This window comes from Ornithorhynchus anatinus, chromosome 3, assembly GCF_004115215.2.
Source record: "Ornithorhynchus anatinus isolate Pmale09 chromosome 3, mOrnAna1.pri.v4, whole genome shotgun sequence".
Classification (NCBI taxonomy): Eukaryota; Metazoa; Chordata; class Mammalia; order Monotremata; family Ornithorhynchidae; genus Ornithorhynchus; species Ornithorhynchus anatinus.
In genome coordinates, this window is record NC_041730.1 from 97,247,899 (window position 1) to 97,270,918 (window position 23,020).

The 23,020-nt window shown below is 43.0% G+C and overlaps 1 protein-coding gene across 1 annotated transcript in view; it reads right to left on the reverse strand.

The window, feature by feature from the left end:
- Positions 1-23,020, reverse strand: part of ANK3 (ankyrin 3) — a 678,945-nt gene that overhangs the window by 568,491 nt on the left and 87,434 nt on the right. The window contains exon 2 of the mRNA XM_029059625.2: positions 19,813-19,851. Coding sequence (XP_028915458.1) covers positions 19,813-19,851 — 39 coding nt within the window. The remainder of the gene's footprint in view (positions 1-19,812; positions 19,852-23,020) is intronic.

The following is a 23,020-nucleotide window of genomic DNA, read 5'->3' on the forward strand; positions in this document are numbered from 1 at the left end:
GAAGGGGGATGGCTTTGAAATATGCAAGTGGATTATCATAGAGTGGGTGTTGGAAATGAAGGGTGGACTGATTGTCCATATCCTCTGGCCACTGGTATTGTTTATCTAAAAAACGCCTGATGGTTAGAGTAGAGTAAAATGAAATGGAATTCTGAAATTGGTAAGCATCTTTCTTCTTCACATTCTCTTAATAACAACAACAACAACAACAACAACAACAGCAGGGCACTGTTCTAAGCGCTGGAGTAGATACAGGGTAATCAGGATGTCCTACGTGAGGCTCACAGTTAATCCCCATTTTACAGATGAGGTAACTGAGGCACAGTGAAGTGACTTGCCCACAGTCACACAGCTGACAAGTGACAGAGCCGGGATTTGAACCCATGACCTCTGACTCCCAAGCCCGGGTTCTTTCCACTGAGCCACACTGCTTCTCTTGAGTAATGGCAGACAGTATACATAATTACAAACTATTTCCCACAGGTTTAGGCTAACTAAATGAATTCAATACCTCATTTCAGAAAATTGCCTGGACATACAGTGAGGTCTGAAGGTTGTCATTTCACTCAGACATTCTGATCACATACTTTTGAGTGTATTGAACACTTTTCAATGTGCCAGAATTTAATTATTTTTGGATAATAACGAAATGAGGCATAAAAGCAGCAATATACTGAATAAAATCTTCACAGCGGATCCCAAAATCTAACAAGCAATCAGAGCTTGTACATTTAAAAATATTACCTAGTCATGATTGGGTAATGTTTCCTAAAATTTAGAATTATTCAAAACTTACTTCGTAAAGACAACAACACATCTATTCATTGTCTTGCAAAAGGAAAATGTACAGCTAGTAGAACAATAATCATGAGAATGACTTGCAGCTAATGCTTAATCATCCAGAGAATCTAAAAATCACTTCATACACAAATCCAAACACTTTGGTCTATTTCTATCACGTGACATGTCATTACAGCATTGCCTTTCACTAGTGCTCAAAACTCATGATTTTCAATACAGGCAGCGTACATACAACTTCATGGATTCTTGAAATCTATGACAAATTAAAACCTGACAGATTCAGTTTTTCCATAGGAACAATGTTATAAATGGAGCAGTGGTTCCCCAATCACTTATACCAAAATTGTCCACAATCACTCTATTATAGATGATGAATATTGTTACATTAATGATTTTTATAATATTGAGTCAGAGAGGTTCCACACTAGGGTAACCAAAACAGAGCTCCTTAACTTCTCACCCAAATCCTGTCCTCTCCCTTTTTCTGTCAGTGTAGATGGAATCAACATCCTTTCCATTCATTAACAGTATTTATTGAGAGCTATGTGCAGAGCACTGTAGTAAGCGCTTGGAATGTACAATTCAGCAACAGAGACAATCCCTGCCCAATGACGGGCTCACAGTCTAAACGAGTCTTCCCATCTCACAAGCCTATAACCTTGGCAATATCCTTGACTCCTCTCTCTCTCATTCAACCCACATATTCAATCCGTCAACAAATCCTGTCAGTCTTTCCTTCACAACATCACTAAAATCTGCCCTTTCGTCTCCATTCAAACTGCTATCACTCATCCTAGCTCACCTAGATTACTGAATCAGCCTCCTTGCTGACCTCCCAAACTCCTGTTTTTCCTCATGCCAGTCCATATTTCACTCCACAGCCCAGATCATATCTCTACAAAACCGTTCAGGACATGTCACCTCCAACCTCAAAAATCTCCAGGGGTTGCCTATCCACCTCCATATCAAACAAAAACTCCTCACCATTGGTCCTACCTCACCTCGCTTCTCTCCCCCTACAATGTAACCTGCATACTTCGCTCCTCTGGTGCTAGCCTTCTCACTATATCTCGATCTCATCTCTCTCGCAGACCCCTGGCCCACATCCTGCCTCTGGCCTGAAGCATCCTCCCTCCTCAAATCCAACAAATACTCTTCCTGTTTCAAAGCCTTATTGAAGGCACATTCATTCAATAGTATTTATTGAGTGCTTACTATGTGCAGAGCACTGTACTAAGCGCTTGGAATGTACAAATTGGCAACAGATAGAGACAGTCCCTGCCCTTTGACGGGTTTACAGTCTAATTGGGGGAGACAGACAGACAAGAACAATAGCAATAGAGTCAAGGGGAAGAACATCTCATAAAAACAATGGCAACTAAATAGAATCAGGGTGATGTACATCTCATTCAACAAAATAAACAAAATAAATAGGGTGATAAAGACATATACAGTCTAGCGGACGAGGACAGTGCTGAGGGGATGGGAAGGGAGAGGGGGAGGAGCAGAGGGAGATGGGGGAAAAGAGGGTTAAGCTGCAGAGAGGTGAAGGAGGGGAGGTAGAGGGAGTAGGGGGAGAAGAGGAGTCCGTCTGGGAAGGCCTCTTGGAGGAGGTGAGTTTTAAGTAGGGTCGGCAGGTATTTATCACCTGTGCCCTTAGGCCATTCCAGCTTCCGGCCTCAGTTTATCCAATCTCTGCCCTCCCCCCTCCTCCATTCCTAATTTGATTGGCACGGAGGCGAGGGGCACCTTCTGTATTCCCAGCTTGGGCTGTCAATCTGGCAGTTTCGGTTGTGGGGGCGGTGTCCCACCCTTACTTCCGAGTTGCGCCTGTCTCCTCCAAGAGGTTTTTCCAGACTAAGCCCCACTTTTCCTCAACTCCCACTCCCTTCTGCATCACCCTGCCTTTCCCAAGTGCTTAGTACAGTGCTCTGCACAGAGTAAGTGCTTAATAAATACCAGCTTTTACTCATTGGAAATAAAGTGACCTATCGACCTTTCTGGGTAACCCCGCCTAGTGTTCAAGCAATCCTTCCTTCAGCCCCTTCCCCACTTTAAGTTTCTTCTTCCAATTTTTCTTCCCAATTGCTGCTTTTAAGTTGTCTTCTCATTGCTTTGGACTCACATTTACTCTCCTTCTTCCCCACTACTCTCCTTGCTCCAGAGCTAGTGTTGTAAAGGAACCTAGTGTTGTAAAAACAAAACCAGTGTGTTGTAAAGTCTATCGTATTCTCCCAGGCACTTAGCAGGGTGCTCTGCACACACAGGGAATGCTCAATACAGTTGATTGATTGACTGATAACAGTGGACTCCCAGAGCCTTAATTCTATGCTTATTTTATAACCTTTAACACCATCTTTAACCAGAGAAAATTCTTAATGATGCATCTAAGACCAAAATTATGCTGGAAAATTGTATTTTGACATTAAGGCTCACCACCCTATAGCAGAACCTGGAAATATGTCCAGCAGCGACTGAAGGAGCTGTTAGAAGCTGACACTGCAAGCATCTCTTTTCTGGAAACTACATTTCCCAGGTGCTGTAGGAGATGAGAATAACCAATAGGAACTGAGGAGGAACACAGTTAATCAGGGAGCTACATGAGACTTTTTAGATCCTTCTCTCTCTCCTTCTCTGTTTCTCCCTCTCTCTTCCTCTCCCCGACCCTGACAAGGCTCTGGCATGAGGTCATTTGTCTCCATATAGTGAATTGTGAGTTCATGAGCTTAGGCCCCAAAAAATTGGGGTGTTTACTGAAATTTGGGTAGCTAGTAAAATCTGTGTCCCTCTCAGGGTTGCATCTGGAGAGTTTCCAATACTCTAACAACAATAACAATCATGGTATTTGTTAAGCGCTTACTATGTGCCAGACACTATTCTAAGTACTCGGGTAGATGCAAGGTAATCAGTCAGGTTGGACCAGTCCCTGCCCCATATGGGGCTCACAATCTTCATCCCCATTTTACAGATGAGTCCCTGAGGTCTGGAAAAGTGAAGTGACTTGCCCAAGGTCACACAGCAGAAAAGTGGTGAAGCCGAGATTAGAACCCAAGACCTTCTGACTCCCAGGCCCATGCTCTAGCCACTATGTGATACTGCTTCTAGGCCCCATCCCTCGGCCCCCTCTCTCCCCACCTCACGTGGCATATCAACCCCCTCACTTTACCAGTCCCGACTACCGGAAGGAGAGTCAAGCAGAGACAAATCCATTCTATTCCACTAGCTTGGGCAGTGGATAGTGAGGGGAAGGCAATCTGCTGCAAGTCAAAACTCACCTGTGCTGGGCAGCAGCGGCACGGGAGAGAGTCGAGGGTGGAGACAAGTTTACTGCACGAAAGTAGGCAGTGGTAAACCACTTAATTAATTAATGTTGGTATTTGTTAAGCGCTTACTATGTGCCGAGCACTGTTCTAAGCGCTGGGGTAGACACAGGGGAATCAGGTTGTCCCACGTGGGGCTCACAGTCTTAATCCCCATTTTACAGATGAGGGAACTGAGGCACAGAGAAGTCCAACTTATGTAGTCTTACCAAGAAAACTCTATGGATACACTACTAGAATGATTGCAAATGGAGGTGGGGCGTTCTGGGAGAGATGTGTCCAAGGTGTCACTTTGGACCTGACTCAACAGCATAAGACAAGTAAAGTCTGTAAGAATAAGCTACTAAACGAGGAAACTATAAGCATGTAGATTTACATGCTTTTACAGATGAGGGAACCAAGGCCCAGATTTAACTTGTTTCTTCCCTTTTTCTGTTTTTATTAAAATGAAATTCTCTCTCGCTCCAGCAGTTGTGTGAGAAGTGCTAGAACCACTAATTTGTCCCTGGCTTCTTCACTACTAATTCTAATCGACCAACTTTTGGAATCCTATGAGGTGAAACCATGAATCAAGAGGTTTTGAAGAGTTCAATGAATCAATCTGTGATATTTAGTGAGTGTTTACTGCGTGCAGAACACTAAACTGAGTGTATGGGAAAGTATAATACAATAAAATTGGTGGATTTGATCCCCAGCCACAAGGAGCTTATATCAATCAATTGCATTTATTGAGTGCTGACTCCATGCAGGGCATTGTACTAAATGCTTAGGAAAGAACAATAGAGTTGGTAGACATTCCCACACGATGAGCTTACAGCCTTTGTGATCTTTGTTATGCCAGTATACAGTGTCATCAATAGCTCTACCTTAGAGTTAGATTTCTTTTGCCTGGAGTTAGATGCCATATCGGCATGATTTTTTGCTTGCCAAAAGACACCCTGGCCTTTTTTAGCATCACATCTGTCTTCTTGAATAGTTTTGTCAATGTCTCATACAATCCATACTTAACAGTAAGCAGCAAGACCCTTTCAGCAATATGGAAATCCTAGAATGTAGCCAACACTGATGTGATACTTGAAACTAACAATCATTTGAGTTGGCAGGACATTTGGAAGCATATGAGGAGAGTTGGTAGCATACGAAGCTGTGGCTTGAAGAACGCATTAACAAAAATCGCTGTAGAAACCTAGAGAAACAACAGCAGATCATCCTGGATCTTGTAAAACGCGACTCATTTTGAACGAAGAAGTTGGGCAGATGTTTCAAAGCTGCAAACTTCACCAAGCCCTGAAACCAAGAAAGCAAGATGCAGTATGGAAAAGATGACTGTATCAGTTCTCCTGCCCATAAAGATAATAGCAAAACCACCAACGCCCATAGCTTTATACTGTAAACTCCTCCGTGTCTACCAACTCTGTTGCACTGTACTCTCCCAAATGCTTAGTACAGTGCTCTGCATACCGTAAGCACTCAGAAATTGCCACTGATTGATCAGGTCTGAAAAGGAAAGAAAGTTACCAATCTTCATATTACGTAATGGAAATAACACATTCCCTAGCCCCTCACTCCAAAGGGAAGGCAACAGCCTACGGAATCACGCTATGCTCCAATAAACAACATATTTCCATGGCAGAAGGTTTCAACATATGTTGTATCTATGTATTTCCAAGCATGCAGCACTCTATTGCCCAGGTACTTTGACAAAACTGACAAGTTCCTTGTCAACTCTTTCTTAGAAAGGGTATTTAAATGCTTCCAATTAGATTCTGACTTTCAAAACATTGGAATTGAGTAGAAATACATAATTTTTACCCATTCAATATAAGTTAAAATATATACAGAATTCCAGCAGTTCTGTTCCCCACAAATATGGGAGTTATCCATAATTTCCCTTACCCAAGAAGTATTCATGTTCATTCTTCATTATCCTGAATAGTTGCAAGATGATTACAAACAATTTGTTACATATACAGAACTAAAATAGCAAGAACTAATGTGTCACCTGCATAGCTTGGGATCTGCTAATTTTCCAAAAGATTAAACTTTTTGTTTATTTTATCTTGGGACATGATCCCTACTACTCTCCGGCTCAATTGGCTTCGAGGGCTTTTGGTTCCATGCTGAGCAATTGATAATTTTCAATATGTCCATCTATGGCAATATGAAAAAAGAAGCACATTGGCTGGAATTTAGAGATACTGTATTTTCAGTGAAAGCAGCACAATATTGGGGCCATCAATCAAACAGTGGTATATACTGAGCGCTGATAATGTGCCAAGCATTATATTAAGCACTTGGGAGAATAGAAAAGAGTTGGTAGACACATTCCCTGATGATGATGGTATTTGTTAAGCACTTACTATGTGTCAAGCACATACTCTAAGAGCTGGGGTATATACAAGGTACTTTCCAAATGCTTAGTACAGTGCTCTGCATACAGTAAGTGCTCACTAAATACGATTGAATGAATGAAGGTAACCAGGGTGGACACAGTCCCTGTCCTACATTAATTAATGATGGTATTTGTTAAGTGCTTACTATGTGCCAAGCACTGTTCTAAGAACTAGGGTAGATATAAGGTAATCAGATTGTCCCACGAGGGGCTCACAGTCTTAATCCCCCTTTTACAGATGAGGGAACCAAGGCCCAGAGAAGTTAAGTAACTTGCACAAAGTCACAAGGCTAAGTGGTGGAGCTGGGATTAGAACCCACAACCTCTGACTCCAAAGCCCATGTTCTTTCCACTACATGAGGCTTCTCTACATGAGGCTCACAGTCTCAATACCCATTTTACAGATGAGGAAACTGAACCCCATAGAAGTGAATTGACTTGCATAAGGAGATGTAACAGGCAAGTGGTGGAGCCAGGATTAGAATCCAGGTCCTAATGACTCCCAGGCTGGTGTTCTATCCACTAGGCCATGCTGCTTCTCCAATTCTCTGCCCACAGGAACTTACAGTCTAGAGGGTATCCTGCAGGTCCTACAGTGGTTAAAGGAAACTGCCTCTAGGACCTCAGCAGTATTCCTAAATTTTTTCATGGCTATGGAAACTTAATTTACAAAAACCCTAGGGGCTTAAGTTGAGACCCTATGGGAGAAATCCTGGGCTCCGTTTTTCTTCATTACTTCCTTCACTTCTGAATTTGGAGGGTAGAGGAAGCTACACTCTTGGGCAGTGTTAGTGTCTATTCCTGGCCCGGTCACTGATTTTCTGACATTTTAGCAAACCATTTAATGACAGAAGACTCTCCTCTGATGATACCTGATCTGTGGGGGCTCTAATTTGGATTAAATTGTTGTCCATCTTCAAGATGACAGACATGGAGGAAACTTCCAAAGATCAGTACAACAACCAGGCACAGAAGTCAGGCTCACCTGACCCCATTCCTTACAAGGCTGAATGGACCATGGATCTGAAGTTGGATATAAATTAGTTCCTAACCTGAACCAAGAGTATGAGGCCTATATCTGGCCTAAGACCTAATTACTATCAAGTGGCTTACCTACATTTGTGAGGAATGGAATCAGTTGACGGTATTTACTGAGCACTATGTGCCGAACACAGTTTTAAAACCTTGGGCGAGTATGATATAGAAGAATCATGTACTTATTCATAATTCATTTATTTATATTTATTTATATTAATGTCTGTCTCCCCCTCTAGGCTGTAAGTTTGTTGAGAGCAGGGAATGTGTCTGTCAACTCTGTTGTACTGTACCCTCCCAAGTACTTAGTACATTACTTGGCACACAGTAAGCGCTCAATAAATACGATCGATTGATGATATCACATGTAATAGGAGCAGCGTGGCGCAGTGGAAAGAGCACGGGCTTTGGAGTCAGGGCTCATGAGTTCAAATCCCAGCTCTGCCACTTGTCAGCTGTGTGACTCTGGGCAAGTCACTTAACTTCTCTGTGTCTCAGTTCCCTCATCTGTAAAATGGGGATTAAGACTGTGAGCCCGACGTGGGACAACCTGATTCCCCTGTGTTTACCCCAGCGCTTAGAACAGTGCTCTGCACATAGTAAGCGCTTAACAAATACCAACATTATTATTATTATGTAATAATAATAATGATAATAATAATTGTATTTATTAATTGTATTTAAGCGCTTACTGTGTGCCAGGCAGTGTACTAAGTCTGGGGTGGATACAAGTAAACTGGGGTGGACAGTCTCAGTCCCACCTGGGGCTCGCAGTCTTATTCGGAGAAGCAGCGTGACTTAGTGGTAAGAGCCCAGGCTTGGGAGTCAGGGGTCATGGATTCTAATCCCACCTCCACCACTTTTCAGCTCTTTGACTTTTGGCAAGTCACTTAATTTCTCTGGGCCTCAGTTCCCTCATCTGCAAAATGCGGATTAAGACTGTGAGCCCCATGTGGCACAACCTGATTACCTTGTATCTACCCCAGTGCTTAGAACAGTGCTTGGCACTTAGTAAGAGCTTAACCAATACCAACATTATTATTATCCCTCATTTTACAGGTGAGGGAACTGAGGCCCAAGGAACTGAAGTGACTTGACCCAGGTCACAGAGCATACAAATGGTGTAGGAAGGATTAGAACCCATGACCAATGATCATGTACCTCAATGACTGGCATTCTTGGGTGCCATCAATAGCCACCTCTTCCATCAGCCTAGTGCAGTGTCCTTGGGCCATTTGGAGACCATGCAGGCTCTATTTTCTCCCTCTTTTCTGCTGCAGCCCAAGTAAGCTGATAAATTAAAGCAACAGCAATATAATCTCTCTCTCTGGTCCTACTTCACCAACTCGGGGCCTCGATTACCTTTCACTTGATGTGGCCAGACCCACTTACACTTTGGGTATATAGGCAATGAAGAGGACTGATGGCAAAATACTTTTTTGCTGTGTCCAAAATCTAGTACTTCCTCCACTTAAAATCTTCCTTTAAAACTTCAACAGAAACTGAGAAACTCTGAAAATCTCAAATAAACAAACAGTACATTCAAAATACTTTGAACTCAGAAAACCAATACCACAGGTGAAATCTTCACAGAAAAGGCAAATTTTGAGGAAGAAATTTGAAGCTTTGATTATTAATCCAAAAATGAATTCTAAATCATAATTATGGTGCTTGTTAACTGTATACTATGTGCCAAGCATTGTTCTAAGCAGTGGTATAGATACAAATTAGTCAGATTGGACACAGCCCTGTCCCACATAGGGCTCACAGTGTAAGTAGGATAGAGTAGTCAATCGTATTTATTGAGCGCTTACGGAGCACTAAGTGCTTGTGGCATTCCTTGCCCACAAGGGGCTGGCAGTCTAGAGTAGGAATTACTCCACATTTCACATACGAGGAAATTGAGGCACAGAGAAATTAAGCGACTTCACCAATGTCACAAAGCTGACGTGTCAGAGCCAGGATTAGAACCCTGATCTTCTGACACCCAGGCCCATACTCTTTCCATGAGGCCACACGGGCGAATATCTCATGTGGCGAAAATGAAAATGCATAGTTTTACGTGAAAACACCAGGAGTTAAATGAGACTGTAAGCTTACTGTGGGCAGGGAGTATTTCTATTTTATTGTGTTGTACTCTCCCAAGAGCTTAGTACAGTCCTTTGCAACCAGGAAGCACTCAATAAATATGATTTATTGACACAAAGCAAACAAAAGAATCCATGCAAATTACTTTTATTCAAAGATGGAACCAGAAATAGCATTTTGATAATAGATGCCAAAAGGGGTAGGAAGCTCCTACAGTTGGCACAAAGGATTATTGTTATTATGGTATTTGTTAAGAATTTACTATGTGCCAAGCACTGTACCAACCAGTGGAGTAGATACGAGATGATCAGCTCAGATACAGTTCCAGTCCCCTGTGTTGCTCACCGTCTAAGTACGAGGGAGAGCAGGTTCTGAATCACCATTTTACAGCTGAGGAAGCTGAGGCACAGAGAAGTTAAGTGACCTGCCCAAAGTCATCCAGCAGGCAAGGGGCAGAGCCAAGATTTAGAACACAAATCCTCCAAACTTCTGGGCTAGTGCTCTAGTAGTTGACACTGCTCCATGTTGATTAGGCTGTACTTCAAGATATTTTGGGCAGGATAGACAACCACAGTTAACCTCCCATGCGTTCCCTGCCCTTTGGAATGAGAAAAGAATGAAAAGTAGACAGCTGTAAGACAGCTGAGCCATCTTTTGGCCTTCTGTTGGCAAGAGGAGCAAAACAGAGAGGAGGAAAGAGGTCGCCACTGCCACTGGTGTTTTTCAGATTCATTCATTCCTTCAATCGAATTTATTGAACGCTTATTGTGTGCAGAGCACTATACTAAGGGCTCGGGAGAGTACAGTATAACAACAGACACATTCCTTGTCCACAACGAGCTTAGGGTCTCAAGGGGGAGACAGATATTGATGTACGTAAATAAATTACAGATATGTACAAAAGTAATGTGGAGTTGGGAGAGTGGAATATGAATGAAGGGAGCAAGTCAAGATGACACGGAAGGGAGAGAGAGAGAGAGGAGAACAGGAGGGCTTAGTCAAGGAGGCCCTCTTGGAGGAGAAGCGCCTTCATTAAGGTTTTGAAGAGGGAGAGAGTAATTGATCATAGGAAACGAGGAGGGTGGGGGTTCCAGGCCAGAGGTGGGACATGGGCGAGAGTCGGCGGCGAGATAGACTCTCACTGGGTTCCAGGGCTACGTGAAAGCAGTTTCCTTTTGCACTCCCTGCTTCCTCCATCCAAAGTTTTGTGACTAGTTGTCTGTTCACCCCACCCCAGTGGAAACCATTCAGGCAGCCTCATGGATTTACAAGGGATTGATCAATCAGTTGTATTTATTGAGCACTTACTGTGTGCAGAGCTTAGTGCTTGGGAGAGTACACTATTACAGAGTTGGTAGACACATTTCCTGCCCACAAGTTTACAGCCTAGAGGGAGAGACAGACATTAATATAAATAAATTACAGATATATACAGAAGTGGCTGTGGAGTTGATGGAGGGGTAAATAAAGGGTGAATAAATAAATTTACACTCACTCCCTTGAACTCATTCGCTCTCACGGCTTTGACTACCATCTCTACGCAGATGACACGCAGATTTACATCTCCGCCCCTGTCCTCTCCCCCTCCCTTCAGGCTCGCATCTCCTCCTGCCTCCGGGACGTCTCCACCTGGATGTCGGCCCGCCACCTAAAACTCAACATGAGCGAGACTGAGCTCCTCATCTTCCCTCCCAAACCCGGTCCTCTCCCAGACTTCCCTATCACCATGGATGGCACGACCATCCTTCCCGTCTCTCGGGCCCGCAATCTCGGTGTCATCCTTGACTCGTCTCTCTCGTTCACCCCGCACATCCTATCCGTTACCAAGAACTGCCGGTTTCACCTTTACAATATCGCCAAGATCCGCCCTTTCCTCTCCACCCAAACGGGACCTTACTTCTACGGGCTCTCGTTATATCCCGTCTAGACTACTGTGTCAGCCTTCTCTCTGATCTCCCTTCCTCCTCTCTCGCCCCGCTCCAGTCTATTCTTCACTCCGCTGCCTGGCTCATCCTCCTGCAGAAACGATCTGGGCATGTCACTCCCCTTCTTAAACACCTCTAGTGGTTGCCTATCAACCTCCGCTCCAAACAAAAACTCCTCACTCTAGGCTTCGAGGCTCTCCATCACCTTGCCGCTTCCTACCTCTCCTCCCTTCTCTCTTTCTGCCGCCCACCCCGCACGCTCCGCTCCTCCGCCGCCCACCTCCTCACCGTCCCTCGGTCTCGCCTATCCCGCTGTCGACCCCCGGGACACGTCCTCCCGCGGTCCCGGAACGCCCTCCCTCCTCACCTCCGCCAAACTGATTCTCTTCCCCTCTTCAAAACCCTTCTTAAAACTCACCTCCTCCAAGAGGCCTACCCAGACTAAGCTCCCCTTCTCCCTCTACTCCCTCTATCCCCCCTTCACCTCTCCACAGCTTAACCCTCTTTTCCCCCCATTTCCCTCTGCTCCTCCCCCTCTCCCTTCCCGTCCCCTCAGCACTGTACTCGTCCGTTCAACTGTATATATTTTCATTACCCTATTTATTTTGTTAATGAAAGTACATCGCCTTGATTCTATTTAGTTGCCATTGTTTTTACGAGATGTTCTTCCCTTTGACTCTATTTATTGCCATTGTTCTTGTCTGTCCGTCTCCCCCGATTAGACTGTAAGCCCGTCAAATGGCAGGGACTGTCTCTATCTGTTGCTGACTTGTTCATTCCAAGTGCTTAGTACAGTGCTCTGCACATAGTAAGCACTCAATAAATACTATTGAATTGAATGAATAAAGGGGACAAATCTACGTGCAAGGGCAATGGAGAAGAATAATAATGGCATTTGTTAAGTACTTATTATGTGTTGAGCACTGTTCTAAGCACTGGGGGAGATACAAGGTAATCAGGTTGTCCCACGTAGGACTCACAGTCTTAATCCCCATTTTACAGATGAGGTAATAATAATGTTGGTATTTGTTAAGCACTTACTATGTGCAGAGCACTGTTCTAAGCGCTGGGGTAGACACAGGAGAATCAGGTTGTCCCACGTAGGACTCACAGTCTTAATCCCCATTTTACAGATGAGGTAACAGGCACAGAGAAGTTAAGTGACTTGCCTACAGTCACACAGCTGATAAGGGGCAGAGCCGGGATTTGAACCCATGACCTCTGACTCCAAAGCCCGTGCTCTTTCCACTGAGCCACGCTGCTTCTGAGGCACAGAGAAGTTAAGTGACTTGCCCACAGTCACACAGCTGACAAGTGGCAGAGCCGGGATTAGAACCCATGACCTCTAACTCCCAAGCCCGTGCTCTTTCCACTAAGCCAAGCTGCTTCTTATAATTAAGGTATTTGTTAAGCACTTACTATGCACCAAGCACTGTTCTAAGTGCTGGGGGGGATACAAGGTAATCAGGTTGTCCCACGTGGGGCTCACAGTCTTAATCCCCATTTTACAGATGAGGTAACTGAGCACAGAGAAGTGAAGTGACTTGCCCACAGTCACACAGCTGACAAGTGGTAGAGTTGGGATTAGAACCCATGTCCTCTGACTCCCAAGACCAGGCTCTTGCCACTAAGCCACATTGTTTCTCTGTAGAAGAGAGTAGGAGCAAAGGAAATGAGGGTCTAATTGGGGAAGGCTCCTTGGAAGAGATGTAAGAACAAGGCTTAGAAGGCGGTGAGAGTGTTCGCCTGTTGGATACGAAGAGGGATGGTGTCCCAAGGTCAGAGGCAGGACGCGGACGAGACATCGGTGGCGAGATAGACGTGTAAGGTTGGCATTAGAGGAGTGAGGTGTAGTAGGAGATCAGTGACGTAAGGTAGATGGAAGCAAGGTAATTGGTTCCGAGCTCCAGGGCCACATCTGTGCTAGTATCCCTCGGGCCCACACACACACGGCCGCCGATGGGTTGTTACCATGACAACACAGCCCCGGCTGTGGTCAGTGGATCTAAGTGAAAGACAGCAACGTGTGAGCTGATGGAGTGATGAAACAAAAGCATCAGACACAGAGTTGTCCAGTGCCCTGGCCTTACCATACATGGGGCAAGACAGAGGGAAACTGGACCGAGCAGTATGAAACCAAGTCACTGGCCACCCAACCTATATTACACTCGTATAATCAGATGTTAAAAAAACAAAATCACTGCATCCAAAGGAGGCATGCTTCACATTTGAATTCAAACGTGGATAAAATACTGACCCAGCCCAAAGTAGGTTTCCTTGAGGAAACAAAATGAGTTTATCAGAAAGAGAGCCCATGACACAATTCCTTCTGTTCAGTCACAAACCATTTCCCTTCCACTCCATCAATAAAAGCAGAAAGACCTTTATCAAACTGAAGTGATTTATTTCTATTTCTAAAAACGATAGCTGTTGGTCCAATTACTTCAGCGGCACAAATGTAATCTAGAGTCTAATATAGTAAGCAGTTATGCAGTCCTTGAGGTTATTTATAAGTGCTGGTTGCCACAAAAAAAAATCATTTCCCAAGCAATATCACTGTTAATGTTATATAAAATTTATAAGACATAGAAGCATCCAGAAAATGGAAAACATGTTTATTTTTCCCTATAACTATTTAAATTCTAAAAAGCCTTTATGCTTAAGAGAGCCTTGTAAATGATTTAGTAATAACATTTGACTTTTAAGACTGAGCACATGCCGTGTGTCAGCAGTGTGAGCCAGTGAAAACAATGCAATTACTGCAATATTTTTGTTAATGTTACTATGTGCCAAGCACTGTATTAAGTGCTGGGGTAGGTACAAGATAATCAGGTCCTACATGGAGCTTATAGTCCAAGTAGCAGAGAGAACAGGTATTGGATTCCCATTTTGCCAATGGAGGGAACTGAGGAACAGAGAAGCTAAGTAACTTGCCCAAAGGCACACAGCAGACAAGTGGTGGAGTTGAGATTAGAACCCAGGGCCTCTGACTCCCAAGCTTGGGCTCTTCTACTAGGCTATGCTGCTTCTCAGAATATGGGAAAAGAAAATTATAAGGGGTACATTCCAAGCACTTAGTACAGTGCTCTGCACACAGTAAGCGCTCAATAAATACAATTGAATTAATGAAAACAGGCCAGTTTCTAGTCCTAACTCTGTCATATCCTGGGAAAATCCGCTAACCTCTCTGGGTCTCAGTTTACTTATCTGTTAAGTGGGGATAAGATAAATCGTGAGCCCTATTTTGGACAGGCATGCGTTTGAACTGGTAGCCTTGTCTCTACCCAAGAGTTTAGAAACACAGGAAGGAGTTAAATGCCATACTCGTTTTAAAACTCTGAAAACAATTTAAGAGATTCCTTTTTATCTAACTGGAGAATAATAATGCCGCAATTTTTCCCAAATCACCCTAGTTTTAATTACTTGCTTTTTCTCCGCAGACTACATAGAATCTGGGAGAAATGATGCCCCTATATTTGTTCTGTCTAGTTTAATCAACATCCCAAAGGTAGAATTTTTAAATAGACTTTAATTACTCATGGCCTACGCACAGTATCTTTCCATCTTGCAGATTTTAATAAAACTGTGGCACGGTGGAATTGCTTCCCGACAAAACCCGCCCAAGACAGAGTCGACAGAAAGTTCTGATCCCTGAACACCCTTGGGGTCTAAATGTCTTCACGAGTGAAGAGAAATATCTCCTTAAGGAGAATCACGTGGAAATTTAAAAGGGAAAAGCTGGCTGTGGGGAGGGGAAGCCCAGGGAGGGACTGAAGACTCCCACTCTCTGAAGACTGGGAACCCCATGGGAACCCCAGAGAAGCAGCGTGGCTCAGTGGAAAGAGCCCGGACTTGGGAGTCAGAAGTCATGAGTTCGAATCTCGCCTCTGCCACTTGTCAGCTGTGTGACTGTGGGCAAGTCACTTCACTTCTCTGTGCCTCAGTTCCCTCATCTGGAAAATGGGGATTAACTGTGAGCCTCACGTGGGACAACCTGACTACCCTGTATCTACCCCAGCGCTTAGAACAGTGCCCTGCACATAGTAAGCGCTTAACAAATACCAACATTATTATTATGTAGGATAGGGACTGTCTGACCTCATGACTCTCTATCTACCCCAGAGCTTTGCACAGGACTTGGCACTAAATGAGCCCTTAAAAAACACCATGATCATTATTATTTCTATTATTGTTATTATTGTTGCCGCTGTTGTTATTGCTAAGACATACAGGCTTCCTGAGCCGCAAGGAACAAGGACAGAGACCTAGACATTAGAGGTAGCCCACATCCTGGTATTTGGAGCAAAAACCTGAGAGTTGTCGCTTTGATACCAGATAGGGGGAAGTAAAAGCTTCTGCCAAAAAGAGGGAAATGATTTCTTTGCCTTTTTTTTCTCTTGGTATTTGCTAAGCACTTCCTCTGTGTCAGACACTATACTATGAGTTGGGGTACATGCAAGTTAATCAGGTTGGACACAGTTCATGCCCCACATGGGGGTTCACAGTCTTATTCTCCATTTTACAGATGAAACACAGAGAAGGTGAGTGATATGTTCAAGGTCACACAGCAGACAAGTGACAGGGTTGGGATTAAAACCCAAGTCCTTCTGACTCCCAGGCCTGTGCTTTCTCCACTAGGCAATGCTGCTTTTCAAGCCCCAAACTCTTTGAGTCCTGTCACCACCATTAAAGGTGTTTATTTAGGCTTCTACTTATTAACCACTTATCAGACAATCTTCAGAATCGTCAACAAACAATACAGGGATGCAGCGTGGCTTACTGGAAAGAGTACGGGCTTGGGAGTAAGAGGTCATGGGTTCTAATCCTGACTCTGCCACTGATCAGCTGTGTGACTCTGAGCAAGTCACTTAACTTCTCTGTGCCTCAGTTACCTCATCTGTAAAATGGGGATTAAGTCTGTGAGCGCCACGTGGGACAACCTAATTACCTTGTATCTACCCCAGCGCTTAGAACAGTGCGTGGCACATAGTAAGCACCAAACAAATACCATCATCATCGTCATTTGTAACCCATACTTTTTCCTAATACTCCTGAATTTTTGCTAATGGGATCGATCCCGCTGAGAAAGCCACTACCTAAGTATGTTGGGCATATGTGAAATTATATTCAACCTTTAAGTTAAAAGGGTCCACTTAGGCCTCTAGAGTGATAATTGCCAATACAAAGGTTACTTTCAAAAGTCTCTACCTAGAAAGGCACTGTTATAAAACACATCATGCGAGGTCAAATGGGATTTGAATAGATGTAAATGGAAAAATCCAGGTACCTAAACAACTGGTTCCAAACTTCAAAAAGGTGAACCTACTTAAAGCTAGAAGTCATTCTTGATGATTTGACTATATATACCTATGCGGTGAATGGAAAAATAATACAGAAGATCTTTACAATTCAAAAATCTTCTCTCTCTCTTTATTGAAGCACTCTTCTTTCATATTTCACTAATCTGTTATGCTTATTATTATTAACAATAATAATTACTGTACTAACGAGGGTGATGATAATATTTATTAAGCATTAAGTGCACAAGCATTGTACTAAGTACAGGGGCAGATACAAGATAATTATTTTGGATCATGTCCCCAACCCATGAGGGGTTAAAGTCTAAGAGATATAGACAGTAGGAATCATCCCCATTTTACACAAGAAGAGACTGAGAACTGGACAAATGTCTTGCCCACATCATACCACTGATTGACTGATATTTTTTCACCTGAACACCTTGTACACTCATTTCAATTCACACCTATTGCATTTTCTACTCCCTGTTGAAGACATATGCTGAAGAACCTTTCGCGCTTTGCTTCTTGCTTTGCATTAAATAAATTCAGCTTTCAAACAGAAGGCCTGGGGTTAGCTGTCAGCTTCAATTTGCAAACCTCTATATCAAAGCCATGAGTAGAGAAATTCCTGGCACACAGAAAAAGGTGACCCACATTTCCAAAATGGACTATTTGATTCCCACTCTACAGAAGCACACACCTACGTAACAGTCTAACTAAAGATATAAGATGTAAGAAATCAGGTCCTTTCTTGACCCAATCCTTACCTCCATCAGCTTTAAGTTTTTTCTCAGAGAGTGAAATCAGGGACTCGGGGCCAATCCCATGGTATCTTGGAGTTTCATCCCTCCTTCCTGGCCTGAATATCAAGGTTCTTAAGAAGTATTCCCACAGTCTCATATGGCACTGGTATAAAGGGCTGTTCCAACAGACCATCCAGGCTGGGGCCCCTCAGAGCAGAGCAGGAATGGGAAGAGGCTGGAGGTAGCAAGAGCTGGAAAGGTCAAGTACTGGATCTACCCTTGGAAAATGGATCAGTCAATTAATGGCATTTATTAAGCGTTTACTGTGTGCAGAGCATAATACTAAGGGCTTGGGAGGATACTAGACTTGGTAGACACATTCCCTACACACAATGATCCCTTTTTAAATTTCCCATCTTGAGAAGGAAAGTCTATATTTATAATATACAGGGGTCACCTGTTCTAAGTCTCTCTGTACAACACTTCTGCAGCAGCATTACTGAATTGTGCTGGCAGTGTTTGCTAACAAATCCCTCGGGCTTCACGATGACGCTCCGGCCTCCGCTCCCAGGGTGCCGCGTGGACCCATCAACAGCGATGCTCCCGGTGGGGGGATGGGGCATGGGAAATGACGTGGAGGTAAACGGGGACAATGGCCATGGCAACGGCAGAAGCTGGAGGGCTCACGGCTGGGCTGTCAGAGCCAGGAAAACAGAATTATAATAATAATAATAAGGACCGGATTTGTTAAGCGCTCATTATGTGCCAGGCACTGTATTAAGCGCTGGGGTGGGTACAAGCCAACACTCTACTAAGCACTAGGATAAACACCAGATAATCAAGTCCCACATGGGGGTCACAACCTAAGAAGGAAGGAAAACAGGCATTGAATAAGCCCCAATTTTACAGATGAGCTAACTGAGGTCCAGAGAAGTGAGGTGACTGGCCCAAGGTCACACAGCAGACAAGCGGCAGAGCCGGGATTAGAACCCATGACCTTCTGAATCCCAGGCCCGTGCTCTAACCACTAGGCCTTGCTGCTTCCCAGAACTAACCACGCCTGAGCGGATAAGCATTAACATCTCATGTCTGTCTTGCATAAGCTTTAAAAAGGCTCCGTGTTGGCTGGGGCACTCTTGCTTAGCACTCTTTTTATGAGTCCAATTAAGAGCATTAACCAAGGAGTTCCTGAATTTCTATTTTTATCGTCTGCTTGATGATCAGCCACATTTATATTCCAATCTTTCCACAATGGGGGGAATAAAATCTTTACTAAATTGCCTAATATTGTGTTCTATCTCTTCTTTTTTATAATGGTGTTTGTTAAGCGTTTAAGGGGAAGCAGCGTGGCTTAGTGGAAAGAGCCTGGGCTTCGGAGTCATGGGTTCGACTCCCGGCTCTGCCATTTTTTAGCTGTGTGACTGTGGGCAAGTCACTTAACTTCTCTGTGCCTCAGTTACCTCATCTGTAAAATGGGGATTAACTGTGAGCCTCACGTGGGACAACCTGATTACCCTGTATTTACCCCAGTGCTTAGAACAGTGCTCGGCACATAGTAAGCGCTTAACAAATACCAACATTATTATTATTACTTTGTGCCAGTCACTGTATAGGCACTGTAGTAGGTACAAGGCAATCAGGTTGGATGGAGTTCATGTCCCACATTAGGCTCACAGTCTTAATCACCATTTTATAGATGAGGTGACTGAGGCACAGCAGAAGTTAAGTGACTTGCCCAGGCTCACACAGCAGACAATGGCAGAGCTAGGGACTCTTCTGACTCCCAGGCCTGGGCTCTATCCATTAAGCCATACTGCTTCTGTGACATCTATGATGGAAGACAATCTGGGTCATCCTAACACCCTGCCTCTGAGCCATAAATGTAAATGCTAATACATTGAGAAACTTCTGTGAAACTTCCATTTTCTGCCTCTTGATATATTCTCTGCTGAATTATATTGGTTTCTCTCGACTGGGCAAATCTTTCCCAGGATTGTGGCAAAAGGAAAGACTTAGCTACTCTTACAAAAGTCAATCATCAGAGCAATTTACTAGTAGCACATAAAGTAGTGAAGAAGTCAGCGTAATTCCCTGTAATCAATTTGGTGAGCTGAATAGTTTTATTCAAACACAGCAAGAAGAAGGGAAAGTTGCTGCCCATTGGAAATAATACAGATATGGAAATAGTTTAAACGCTTTTATTTTTACCTTTTTAGAATTTCGTAGATGATGAAATCCATATTCACCCTAAAAAAATGAATGAAACAACATTTAGTAAACTTCAGACAGCACGTAACGCATGCAGATGTCATAAATCAGAAAAAAAAGACTGTAAAAGAAGCACAAAACCAAGGATATAGAAAATCTTGATTAATAAGGAACATCCTGGAAAATCATTATGTGTAAATGGATTCCTAAAGAATACCTGAAATTTTGCACAAAAATGATCAGGCTGAAAGTAAATGGGAATGACTTAAATGAAACGAACAAAATGAAATGACCCCAAACACAAAATGAAATGAAATTCAAAATTAAATGAAATGAAATGACCCCAAACACAAAACTAGGTAAGGTAATAAATTCCAAGTAAGAAGGCTCCTATTGATTTGCAAATAATCAAAATTTCAGACTTTGAAAGCAAATCGGATGCAGTATTGTTGGGCCGATGGCATGCTTATCTTCACAGCTATTACGAAACATATTTGCATTAGGGCTTCAATTTGGCCATCAAAGTTTTCTGCTTCGTGTGTGCCAGAATTGCCAGCAAAAATCAAAACATTGCTGTCTGTGCATTGTTTTGGAAGGCAGTATTCAACTACTTTCCTGGAATGACGAAGTTCAGATAGGTTATTCTGAGGGCATTCTTAGTTGAAGTCTGAGATTCACCCCTCATAATATTCACTTATCTGCAGAAATCTTAAGGTATGCAAAGCACATCTTCAACTCTGACCTCGGTGGTAAACAAACTGATTTTTTCCAAGTCCAAAGTAAACCCGGGAACAGGGCAAAGCAGGAGCAGGAAGTGAAAGGAGAGAGTAAAATCCCTAAGTGGAAGACAGGCCCACACATACATGCAAACACAAAAAGACACCAGAAAGGGGACACACACACACACTCACATACACACACACCCCCCACACCCACACCGGCCTTCCAAGCTTTGCAGAAACTTTACAAAAGAAGAGAAAAGGACAGTAAGTGAACCTAACTGCAACTTCCAATTCTCTGGACTTTTTACCAACCCTTCCCCAGTCCCACACAACACAAGTAAATATCTTTATACGCTCTAGTTCCCTTATCACTACTTTATTTTGTCTGTCGTGGGACACCCGTGTGACCCATGAGCCTTCCGATGGTTGCCTGACCCGGAATAAAGGTCACATCTCCTCCACAACAGCTTCCCCGATTAATTCCTCTTTTCCCCAGCTCCCTCTCTTTTTGTCGCTTATGCACTTGGACCTGGGTCCTTTAGGCATTTGATATTTCCCCCACCTTCAACCGCACAGCACTTACGTGCATATCGTTAAATTATATTATAAATGATTTATTTATATTAACATCTCCCCCTCTAGACTGTAAGCTTGTTGTGGGCAGGGAATGTGTCAACCAACTCTGTATTGTACTCTCCCAAGTGCTTAATACAGTGTTCATGTAATAAGTGCGCAGTAAATACCATCTGATGATAATGGTGATGTCAGTCAAATTGAAAGCACAAGACCTGGCCATGATGGTCAAAGGACTCTTGGAGAAAGAGTGTGATGGTTACTCTTCTCCTGTCCTTACAGCAGCACTCTTAACTCTTCCTTCTAATTGCCCATTTTGGAGCTACTGCCCAAGAATTTATCCAAATCTTTCTGGAATCTGTTCAAATTTTCTAGCCACACAACTTCTCCTGATGACAAAATCCATATGCTTACCACCTGCAGAGGGACACACTCCCTCAATCTCTTAGTCCTGAAACTTCCACCTTCAAGCTCCCCAGTTCAGAGTGGGTTTTAACGGTCAGTAATTCTACGGTTCCCATCCTTCGCGATATTTTAGGTTTCAGTCGTATGCTTGCGGTCCTTGTCTTTCCACACTGAGAAGTAACGATCTGTTTGGCCTACTGTCAATCGTATTTATTGAGCACTTACTGTGCACAGAGCACTATTCTAAGCACTTGGGAGAGTATAATATAACAGAGTTGGTAGACATGTTCCCTGCCCAAAATGAACTTACAGCCTAGAGGGGGAAACAGACATTATAGATAAATTATAATAAGTCTTCATTTGGAAGATGATCCATAGCCTTCATTTTGGTTGCCCTTCTCTAAACCTTTTATGCAATTTTGTGTCCTTCAGGTATGGTATCCTGAATAATACACAGTGTCCAAAGAGCAAACTAAACACGGTTTTAGAAAATCAGGCACTCGGCACTTTTCCTATTTAACAAAATGTTCAGTAATTCATTCACCAAAGAAATTGTGGCTTTCTAATGTAAATAAAACACTAAAGTCATAGAGTGGGTTAATAGTTTTAACCAGGATAGGCCATTCTGACTTCAAAATTAATTCTGACTCATACTGACAATAGGTAATTCCACCGAATTACAAATGATCCTAAAAATATTATTTAATTCAGTCATGTGTTAGAACCCACTACCGAGATCAAATAACGCAAAGTGATTCCTGAAATATCAAAATAATTTAAGGGATTGCACAAATGTCAATAAATAAGTTCATTCTATTTTTTCCATAACTCAAAGTATATTTGAGTGCATCACCTCTGGTTTTACAGTGCTGTATAAAATGCTCGCTTTCTGTTCTAGTTTTTGGATCACATATTGTCAGTAGCATTGGTTGCTAAATTGCCATAATCTCTGTGTGAATCTTGCTTCACTCCTCTGCAACTGTCCCCCAACATGATTACTCTGAGATCTAAGTTTATTACATCCTCATTACTCAAACTGCTAGTGTTGCTTCTCTGGCTAAATACCCTCGAGATAATAAGCAGTGAACTCTGGGTCAATCACTTCTGAGCATATAAGAATGGGATCTGGGAATTATGGCTACATTGCTATACACCCTGATTCAAAAATGACTGGGAGAACACTTGTCGTTAATCAGAGAACAAGTGTCACAAATGATTTTCTTCAGATTATTTCTCAGTATTCAAGAAGATGTTCAGGAATTTGACCATTTTTTCTTCACAGACTTATTTTTTTACCTACAGAGATAGCGACGGGCCATTTTAAACCTGCTCACTTTAGCCAAAATGAACCATACATTCCTCTGTGCCATTATCCTGTGTCTTTGAAATATGAATCAATTTGATAAAAAAAAGAGCCGCACACCTGTCTCCTTGCCAGATAGTGGGAAAGTACCACAGGGAATCATGCTAATTCACGTTTCTTAAATGTCAATCCACATGACAAAAAC